This window comes from Prunus dulcis, chromosome 7 (assembly GCF_902201215.1).
Source record: "Prunus dulcis chromosome 7, ALMONDv2, whole genome shotgun sequence".
In the NCBI taxonomy this organism is placed as follows: Eukaryota; Viridiplantae; Streptophyta; class Magnoliopsida; order Rosales; family Rosaceae; genus Prunus; species Prunus dulcis.
In genome coordinates, this window is record NC_047656.1 from 5102275 (window position 1) to 5113406 (window position 11132).

The 11132-nt window shown below is 36.6% G+C and overlaps 1 protein-coding gene across 1 annotated transcript; it reads right to left on the reverse strand.

Moving 5' to 3' along the window:
• Window positions 1-723: 723 nt before the first annotated feature.
• Window positions 724-2246, reverse strand: LOC117635134 (polygalacturonase-like). The gene is made up of 4 exons (XM_034369475.1): window positions 1782-2246; window positions 1380-1669; window positions 1054-1282; window positions 724-942 (listed from the first exon to the last, which is right to left on the reverse strand). Exons 1-4 carry the CDS (start codon window positions 2244-2246, stop codon window positions 724-726), a joined length of 1203 nt encoding a protein of 400 aa, XP_034225366.1.
• Window positions 2247-11132: the final 8886 nt, after the last annotated feature.

Here is an 11132-nt window from a genome sequence, read left to right on the forward strand (position 1 = left end):
TGAGATTATTCTCTGAGTTGGTATGATTAAATAACGAAACACATCAGTGGACAGGCCCTCTATATATGTTGATGAATTGGTGGTAATCTCAATCCAAGGTTACCAGAAACATCACTTCATGTATATTTATTTATTAACTGTATTAATGATTGTGTGGATATTAGAGAACTTTTTTTCAACGTTAAGGTTGGTTAAGGTTGTTGTGTACGGTTTTGGACAGGTTATGATTATATTCGGTTTGATTGTTTCATATGACAGGACGTTGTTGGTGCTGTGGGGGCTGGGAATAAACTAGCCTTTGGTTTGCCCATTTTGCAATGCTTTTTGGAGGAAGGAGAAAACACTATGAAGATGCTTCAAGAAAAGGGGAAAAAAGAAGAAAAAGTTTGCTCCAAAAGGACTTTTATAGGCACTTATTATTACTCCCACAAGAGAGCTTTCACTTCAGGTAATATAATTGTATTGCAAGTTGCTGCTGGAGGTTGTCAAGTCTGAGTTCAGGGGTTGGTAAGAAGTAAACCAAAGATAGATGGAAAACAACAGATTAATCCTTCCCTATTAAAAAGCCAGGGGAAAAAATGGAGTGAATTCATTTCAGAAAAGTGTAATTGAGTTATTATTAACTTACTAATGTATAAAAAGAATGATATTTATGTAGAGACTCGCTAGCATTATGTGTGTAGACTATGCACATGTATTTCATGCCTAATCTCATCTTCAGTATTACAAACAACTGTTTGGTTGAACAGTGCCAACAATCTTTCCATTTGCATTGGCACAATGTGACTGAACCTCTTGATTCCTGCAGGTCAAACTCACATTTTCGAGTCTTATCCCACTACATGGATTTGTTGCGCTACAATCAAATTTTATTGCAATGGCTGTAGCTGATGTTCCTTGAATGTTCCGGTACACGACATCACTGACTCTCACACCTGATACCTATAATATTGAAACAAGATGAAATGTGCATTAGACATTTAGTCAAGACATACGTTTATGAATGAGTACATGCCCAATTACTATGTACATTGAGATTATAGTTTTCATTACCTGAGCAGGGCAGTTGATGTTGTGTGGGCAGTAGTTTTGGTCTATTACGATAGGATTTTGGACATTTAACATTACGACATCAAGGAATTGAACACCTTGAACAAATCCGTTGCTCGGCCTTGCCCAAGACTTAATCCTCAAACCATTTTGAGTACCCTTGAAAATTGCATTTTTAACTGTCACATTTTGGACCCCTTCCTCTTCCAAGTCTTTGGCTAAACTCCCTATGCTGCAAACCCATGTATGTGTAAGCTAACTATAATATTAACTGTTACGAGGTTTTCATATGTAAGCAATGCAATATTCCAAGAGCTATAAAATCTTACCTAATGCCATGGCCAGGACCACAAGTTATTTGCTCGATCCACAAGTCCTTTGTTCCGGGGCCAATCGAGACACAATCATCTCCAGTTTTGATAGAGGTGTTGAAGATTGCAACATTTCTTGACAATTGGACATGGATGCCATCAGTGTTTGGGCTATTTCCAGCTGCATTGACTTTGACCCCTTTGATGCGAACATCTTGGCAGCCGTTTATCACAATGTGGAACATCTGGCTGTTCAATGACATTAGTCCATTGATGTTAATGTTTCTGGAGTTCGTAAAACTCAGACTCTGCGTATCAATGGTAACAAAAATATCAAAATTTAGGAAACTACAGAACACGAAGAGACAACAAATTTAAACAAGATTTCACTTGATCTACTAGAAAGCATAAATTACTAACCGTGGCTCCTCCGTTGGGGCAATTAGTGCTTCCAGCTAACTTGCATGCCCACAAGGAGGTACCTTTAGCGTCAAGGGCACCTCCGATAATGGACACACCGGTAACTCCTTCGAAGCTTAGCCAGTTGTTAGCTTGGCCAAGGACTCGGTAATCAGACGAAGCTATCAATGTTCCATCAATTCGAAAAGTAATATCTGTGCTTTTGCAGTTATCACCTTTGAAAACCATAGCATTGCGAAGCAAATACCTCCCTTTTGGTACACGTATAGTAGTGGAATCAGAGGAGGCACATGCTGCAGTCCATACATCCAGAAAAGCTTGTGTAGAATCTATTACACCGTTAGGCTTGGCTCCAAAGCTTAGGACATTGAAAATTAATGTACTCTTAGCAACACATGATTGGTGTAGGATATATAGAATGAGTAGTGCTACTCTGCTAAAATAACTTCTTGTAACCTCAGCCATTTTCTCCTTTTCTATTTTTCCTTTCTGTTTGAGAGAGAGAGAGAGAGAGAGAGAGAGAGAGAGAGAGAGAGAGATTAAATTATACCGATGATGTCGATGGTAACGAATGAAGTTGGGAACTGGGAGGTTGATGGAGAGAACTTGAACATTGTAGGGTACTTATACTCTTGATGATACATGCATGCAGTAAGTAATTAGGTTGATATAAGTATAAGGGATGTTTGTATATGATATTATATATACAGAGAGAGGTGGTGTAGGTTTAAAGAAAATATAGTTATGTATATATGGAAAGCATATATGTATTAAGAAAGCTGCGCCGGCACCAATTTGGTGGCTACTCTTTTGTGTTTTACTGTAAATATAAGTAATATGGATGAATGAATGAATCATATAATATTATATGAATCGATAATAATTCAATTAAAATATTAGTTTGGATATGATTACTTTTGCCGTTGACTTGTTAAGGAATCAATTCATCCCAAGTGGGACACCCCTTCCTGTACTTAAATCCCTTCATGGCCACTCATTCCTCGGTGGAGTAACGCGCAGGATAATTTGTATTTCAGTATTGTACAGGTAGTAGATAGATATATGCTAACGAGCATTTTGAAATCACTACTGGGGTATCCTAATGATGGCATAGGCTTATTGTAAAGTCACACATTGAAAAAATACGCAATAATACAAATGCTTATAAGGACTTACATGACATTTTGTAATTGCCGAGCCTAGTAGCGTGGACTTATAACTAAGCAGGACATTAAAGTGATTGGTTGCTTGAGCAAGTCTTGTTAGGTGAAGTGTGGTGGTCTTGCACTGTTCACCTTGGTGAAGTCGCACAAAGCACGCCCCCTACCCTCGGGTTAGTAGGGCCGCCCACCCTCAATGGGTGGGTAGCAAACCTCAACTTGGTATTAGATTGGGGTGTTAGGTACGAATACTAAACCTCACGGGTCAAGAGCCATCACACCCCAGCGTCCTGCCTAGCTTGGCCTCTTATCACACAATCACTTTTTTTGAGAAATTGGAAGTGGTCTCTCATTTTTGTTCAATAAAAATTGAGATAATGTCTATTTCTTTTTTAATGCTGCCAAATCATCCTTCTTATTTATTGTTATTTTCCAGCAATATGTAGACTGTGTACAGTATTAATTAGGCTCCATTTGAATTGATTGATATGAAAGAAAAGATTTGGATAACGTATATTCAAAATGGATTCGAAATAACTATATCTAAAGAATAATTTGAAATTCATTTGTTTTCTTTGTTTCTTTATAGTCCCAATCATGTCATTGATGTCCAAACAAACATGAATGGGTGGTCGCATTTGGTTCGAGAATTAGGGACTAAACTAACCAAATGATAATTTTGAAGAATACTAGTTTTTAAAACAATGTAAATTCGTTGTGTTTCCACATTCTTTTTCTACATTAATCTTGATCATTGGAAAGAGCATGAATTCCAGCTTCACTATTCGGAGAAGAGCTAATGACAACTTGACAACCTCAGTGCATCTAATCTTTTGTAATTGAATTTCTAGTCATGTTTAGTTCGATTTTGATATGCCTTTTGCCTAGGGATAATATAGCACTATAATTTTTGTTCACCTTCCCTCGAGGTCTCGAATTTAAGGACAGAGCTTAGCATTTATTTCATATTTCTATTCAATTTATGGGTTCCATAAATAGATAATGAGCCAAACCACATAAGTATAATAATGCCCGATACACTATAGTAACAAAATTACGGAAATTCTCCTATTCGAATGGTTGCCATTGTAAATAGAGAGGAAAGTAGGGAGGGGTAATACATGGTGTCCGCACGGTAATAATTTCCAGACGTTCTCATAGTGAATTTCTCTAGTTTTGTTAGTTTAAAATTATATTTTTAATATTAAATTTATCTTTGTATAATGTTTTCCACATTATCATAACTTTTTTAGTACATATGAGGACTATTGCTAACCTTGGCCCCTTTTCTACCAACAAACAATCCTAGAGCCGTTTTCACTTTGAGAAGGGAGGAAGAACACTCCCACCAAAACTATGGAAATTCTCCTATTCAGATATCTACACGTTATTACCGTGTGGTTGCCATTGTAAACAGAGAGGAAAATAGGGAGGTGTAATACATGGTATCAGCACGGTAACAATTTCCAGACGTTCTCATAGAGAATTTCTCTAGTTTTGTTAGTTTAAAATTAATTTTAACATTAAATTTATCTTTGTATAATGTTTTCCACATTATCATAAGTTTTTTAGTACATATGAGGACTATTGCTAACCCTAGCCCCCTCTCTCCCAACAAAAAATCCTAAAGCCGTTTTCACTTTGAGAGGGGAGGAAGAACACTCCCTTCTTCTCTTGCTCCCTTTTCCCCTTCCCCCATTTGCAAAGACAAAAGGTTTTCCCTAGTTGTCTTTGTTTTGTTATGATTTTCCTCCAACCATCGCAGGTGGCTACGTCTCGACGTTGAATCTCCACCAGCTTTTCGGTATCGGATCTCCATTTGCATTTTGGCTTTAGATCTCCATCATCATCCTCTTTCTGGTTTCTTTCGATATTTCCTCAAAGATCATCTCTGCAAAAAAAAATCACTTGAATTCAAAATCATTTGATCATTTAATTAATGGTAGTTATTTTAGTGTTTTCTTGAAAAATCATGTTCATCTATTTTGTTGATCACAACTAGATGTCTAAATGATTTTCAATTTATCTAATTTTTTGTAAGGATGATCTCTTAATAATGACATGAAAATAATTGTTGAAAAAAAAAAATCGTAATAGACCTTGAAAGGTATCCTTATTTGAGGGATCCCGAGGTATCTTTAGATTTGGTAGTTATGTATGTTAGTGATCTCAAAAAGACCCTTAAAGGTATCCCTCAATAAAATTGTATGTATGTATATTTACATGTTCTTCACGTGTAATACAGAGAAAGGGTCCTTCGGAAAGAAATGTCCTTGAAATCCATGAAATTCGACCCGAAGGTCATTGGAAAAAAATCCCTTTGTCCCACCGGAAAAAGGTCCCTTCAGAAGTAAAGAAAACAAGCATCTACACAATCCTGTGCGTGGCTCTCTGGCATGACACTTTTCTTGCTCCATTTATACACTATGCCACAGTAATTGTGGGAACACATATTTTTCTAGCCAATAAGAAGACGACACGTGGAAAAGGAATAAGTAAATCTCCATTTCTATGTTTCACTTTCAACTATCTCAATACTCTTTGGTGCAGCATTACCACAATACAGTTTGCTCATTTAATTTATTGTAAGTTCTTTCATTTACACTATTTTCTTCGTATGCGCTTCCGTGCGTGCGAGGTCTTTTTTAATCACACGAGACTTAAATTTTCCTTATATATATAATGTTCAAATTTGAAGCTTTTCTTTCTCCGATAAGATTTCTTCCTTTTTATGCCCGCTTTTCATAGTTGTTTGAGAGCAAGTCCACCGCAGCAGGCCTGCGCAAGCCCATGGGCAAATCCTGCCTGGGATGTTGCCCTCAGGCTACTGACGTCAGCGCCTAATTTTTTTTAAAAAAATTACTGTTGGTGCGTAGAAAACAAGCGCCAACAGTAAAAAAAATTTGAAAATCAATCGCTGACCCACCAGCCCACATAGCCCAACGGTTATAAGGCCTCGTTTGGGATTGCTTTTTTTGGCCAAAAATCTACTTTGCTTTAAAGTTAAGCAGTTTAAGATGTTTGGTAAAAATAAAATATTCTGATTATTTTAAAAGCAGTGGCCTTTTGACAACAGGTTTTAAAAGCAAGCTCTTGGTTGCTTTTCAAAGCTGCTTTCAAAAGAAGCAGAGATGAACATTTAAGGAATTTTTTTAATTCCCAAAATACCACAATTCATTTTAAAAAATGACACCACCTCCACTTCCACATCCAACTCCACCATTTGCACTACCACATTCACTACCTCCACAACCACCGCCACCACCACAACCACCACCTCCTCCACCACCACCACCTCCATGTTGCCACTGCCACCACCACCACCATCTTCACCTCCACAATCGCCATCCCCACCACCACCACTACCACAACCACCAACCCACCTTCATCACCACCACCACCTCCACTCCATCACTACTACTACCACCACATGATTAGTACATAACACTTTCAACATATCATGTCTATTTTAGTCATTATTTATAGTTACAACAATTTTATATTAAAATTTACCAAACAGTTTTGACACTGCTTTTTGTACTAACAAAACTTTAAAAATATTGTTTACCAAACATGGAGTTGCTTTACTTTACAGCAAATTATTTTCAAAGCACAGTGGAAACAACATTTTATAAAAGTGACAACAATCCCAAACTAGGCCTAAGCCACACGCGCCAACAATAATTTTTTTTTGAAAATCAGTCGCTGACCCACCAGCCCACATAGTCCAACGGTTATAAGCCATGTGACTTCTCCTGGAGCCTCCGATCAAAAAATCTTGTCCAATCTAACGGCTGTCCAATTTTTAGCTTAAAAAATTGACAAATATATCAAATTTTTTTAAAATAAAAAATAAAAGAATTATGGAAATTTTTTCTCTAAATACCTACCAATATTATTAACTTTTCACATCAAATCTTCATACAAATTCATCTCATTCTAATATTTTTCACTTTCCACACCAAATTTTCAACTACAAAATTCCATTTATGCAAAAGTATAAATGGCCTCTTCCATTGAAGCCGGAGGGTTGTGGACAAACGTTCGAAGAGGTCAAAATCTTGGCGACGAGGTAAAAAAAAAAAAAATGTCGTTTTATTCAATTTAATGTCATATATATATATATATATATATATATATTTCTTGCATTTCCAATTTCCTTTTTTTTAAAATAGATTATTCAAGGGAAAAAAAAAAAGAAGAGGAAAACCATTACACATGGCTCCTCAAGTGAACAATGCCCGCAGTCGGTTCCAGTGGTGCGTTCCATGTCGGAAATAATGGCACTATTAGGTCATCCGAAGGAAAATACTCCCCCACGTCGTGATCCGGTGGAACCGCCTCCGCCAATGATGAAGTTGTCCTTGTACTCCATTGTGTCGAACTATGAGGACCAGGAGTATTTCAATTGTATGATGCGTGAGTATGTATTTTAATTGTATATGTGAGATGTGAATTTTATAATAAATATGGACACGTGGCAACCGAAAATCTTATCCGAAAATTTAATTTGAAAATTTTATCTGAAAATGTTATTTGAAATTTTAGGTGAGAATTTTATAATAAATAGCGCCACGTGGCAACTGAAAATATTATTTGCCCTTGCCCAGGTGAGAAGTATAAAAACATAGGAAATAAAGTACAATGAATAGTATTTGCCCTTGCCCTAGCCTTTTGAAGTGAAACCAAAAAAGGCAAGGCTGCCACTATTCACATAAATAGTAGCAGCCCTTGCCTTGCCTTTGCCTTAGCCTTAGAGCAACTCCACTCATTTGCCCTTAGCCATGGCAAGGGGGGAGATAGAGCAGCCACTATTCACGTGAATAGTGGTTGCCCTTGCAAATAGTATTTTGTGTTTCCACCTATTGCCATGGCTAAGGGCAATTACTATTCATTTTTTTGTTTTTTTCACAAATTTTTTAATGAAAATAATTAATTTGGATAATATTTTCAAATAAGATTTCCGGGTTCCTACGTGTCAAGACTATTCATAATCGGATAAAATTTTCGGATAAGATTTTTGGATTCAAATTTCGGATGAATTTCAAAATTCAAATTTCAGATAAATTTTTGGGTTCAAATTTCGAATGAATTTCAAAATTCAAAATTCAGATAAATTTGGGTTCAAATTTCGGATGAATTTCAAAATTCAAAATTCATACAAATTAGGGTTCAAATTTTGGATGAATTTCAAATTTCAGATAAGATTTTCATCCAATCAAATCAAGCCACGTGGCATGTCTATCTTGCCAAAATTTTCTATAAAACCAAAGGCTTAGCTCATACCTCTCACACCACATCTTTCTATATTTTCATTTCTCAGAGTTTAGAATTCATACTTCATTCATTCTCAATGGAAGATTTTAGGAGATGCTTGGAGAGGCAAGAGCGAGAAACAAATGAGAGAAATTGTAGAGCAGATGAAATCAATGAGTTGCAGAGACAAGTCGATGAACAAGTTCTCATAGCAGTGGCTTTGCAAGATAAAGAGAACCAAGGTCTCCACCGTGGTTCACAAGTCGGCCATCGCCGGAATGTGGAAAGACATAGGCATTCTCGGGGTAAGAATCTTTTGGAAGATTATTTTATCCCAACTTCTTTGTACTCTAATGTTGATTTTCGAAGGCGATTTAGAATGCAACCCCATTTGTTCAATAAAGTCATGCATGATATTTGCAATTATGATGCATACTTTGTTCAAAAGTATGATGCTACTGGGGTTTTGGGGCTTCTTCCGGAGCAAAAGCTTACAACTGTTATACTAATGTTGGCGTATGGAGCATCTGCTGATCAGGTGGATGAGATTGCCCGGATGGGGAAGTCCACTACGTTGGAGGCTTTGGTAAGATTTTGTCAAGCAGTTGAAACTCTGTACACTAGGGACTACCTGCGTAGACCTACTCCCAGGGACCTCCAACGGCTCCTACAAAAAGTCGAAGCTCGAGGATTTCCAGGAATGATTGGTAGTATCGACTGCATGCACTGGCAATGGAAGAATTGCTCAACTGCCTGGCAAGGTGATTACAGAAATAGAAAAGGCCAAAAAAATATCATCCTTGAAGCCGTTGCTGGCTTCGACACATGGGTTTGGCATGTCTTCTTTGGAGTTGCAGGATCCCAAAATGACCTCAACGTGTTGGGTCAATCCCCGGTCTTCAACGATGTATTGAGAGGCCAGGGCCCCAATATCACCTATCAAGTCAACAATACAGTGTACCAGACGGGGTATTATCTAGCTGACGGCATCTACCCGAGGTGGACCACTTTTGTCAAATCCATTCCGAATCCCCGATCCCAGAAGCAAAAATTATTTGCTACCTATCAAGAGGGATACATGAAAGATGTCGAAAGGTGTTTTGGCATCCTTCAAGCTCGGTGGTTGATTATTCGAGGTGCGGCCCGTATGTTTGATGAGGAGATCCTCAGAAGCATTATGATGACTTGCATCATCCTCCATAATATGATTGTGGAGGATGAGTATGATTATGATGCTTTAGAGGTCTACGAACCGAATCCAATGAACACGGCCTTGACACGGATTTATGAAAGGCCCATGGGGCCAAGTGGAGAACCGTTTGAGCCGGAACCGTTGGTGAGGGATGATCGTTTAATGACCCGAATGATAGATCGATATACAGGGATGCAATCTTCGTATATTCATGAAATGCGTCAAGTTTACTTGATGGAGCGTAGGCAATGAAGATGAATGATGGAGCATAGATGCTTTGGTTATGTTTTATTTAATTATGGTTAGGTTGTGTTGTATTTTTATTTATTATGGTTTGGTTGTGGTTTGTTATTATTATTGTGCCTTGTTTGTAGTTTTTTTGTTTAAATTTTGTTTTGTTTGAAGTATGGAATATGTTGAATAAAAAGGTAATTTATTGAATGCTTTATTTATTAAATAAAGAAATCTAATACAAGTCATTAAGAATTAATACTACTAAAATAAAATACATGAATTACAACAACTTTAATAGAAAACATGAAAAATACAAATACATAAAAGGTATGCTAACTAATTTAATGGTTTCCATCATTTAACCAATCCGTGTTGCTAGGCCCATCATCCCGGAAAAGTCTTCTTCTCATAACATCCATTCGTTCTAGCTTCCAAAATTGTTTTGTTTCAGGGGACATATGACTTGTATCCATCGCCATGGTTTCCCGATCCGTCTTGTCCATATCTTTTTTGCGCAAATACTCCATTTCTCGTGTACTCGGCTTGAAGGGCCAACTCGTTATCCTGGCGTTTCTGCTCCATTTCAATTCTTATGCCGTTTTGCCTTGCAATTTCCTCCAAAAACTTTGAATTATTATTGCTTGAATTACCCGCCTTCTTTGCCTTCGCGGCCTTTCGGCCAATGGGCCTCGGCTCCTTTTCGATGGGTGAGTCTTGACTCATAGGGGAATCGAGAGGTGAATCCGATGTCATTGAATCACGGAGTGGCGTCTCGTTTAACACAACGGCGGGACCCGTCGGAATAATTATGAAGCGTTTGCAATATTTCACCACCTCCCAACATTCATGATGGTTGAAACTTTTTTTGCCACCCCCGGTTGCACCGAACCACATTTGTGCTTGAATCATCTATTTAACAAAAAAATGGAAATGCAATAAATATTTAAAATATATTGGATATGCAAGTAACAAAAAAAAAAAATAATGGAAATGCAATTAACCTTACAAATAAATTAGAATTGCAAGAAAATTAAGAAACAATTGGAAATGCAAGAAATATTAACAACATATTGAAAATGCAAGAAATATTAACAACATATTGAAAATGCAAGAAATATTAACAAAATATTTAAAATGCAAGAAATATTAACAAAATATTTAAAATGCAAGAAATATTAACAAAATATTTAAAATGCAAGAAATATGAACAAAATATTTAAAATGCAAGAAATATGAACAAAATATTTAAAATGCAAGAAATATTAACAAAATATTGAAAATGCAAGAAATATTAACAAAATATTGAAAATGCAAGAAATATTAACAAAATATTTAAAATGCAAGAAATATTAACAAAATATTGAAAATGCAATAAATATTAACAAAATATATATATTAGGAGATTAAACTTAATAAAACAAAAATTATAAAATACTTACCTCGTTAGTACGATTTTCCCCGCTTCTATAGTTGTCCATCGCTTTTGCTAGGGCATCTCTCCATTTTCCC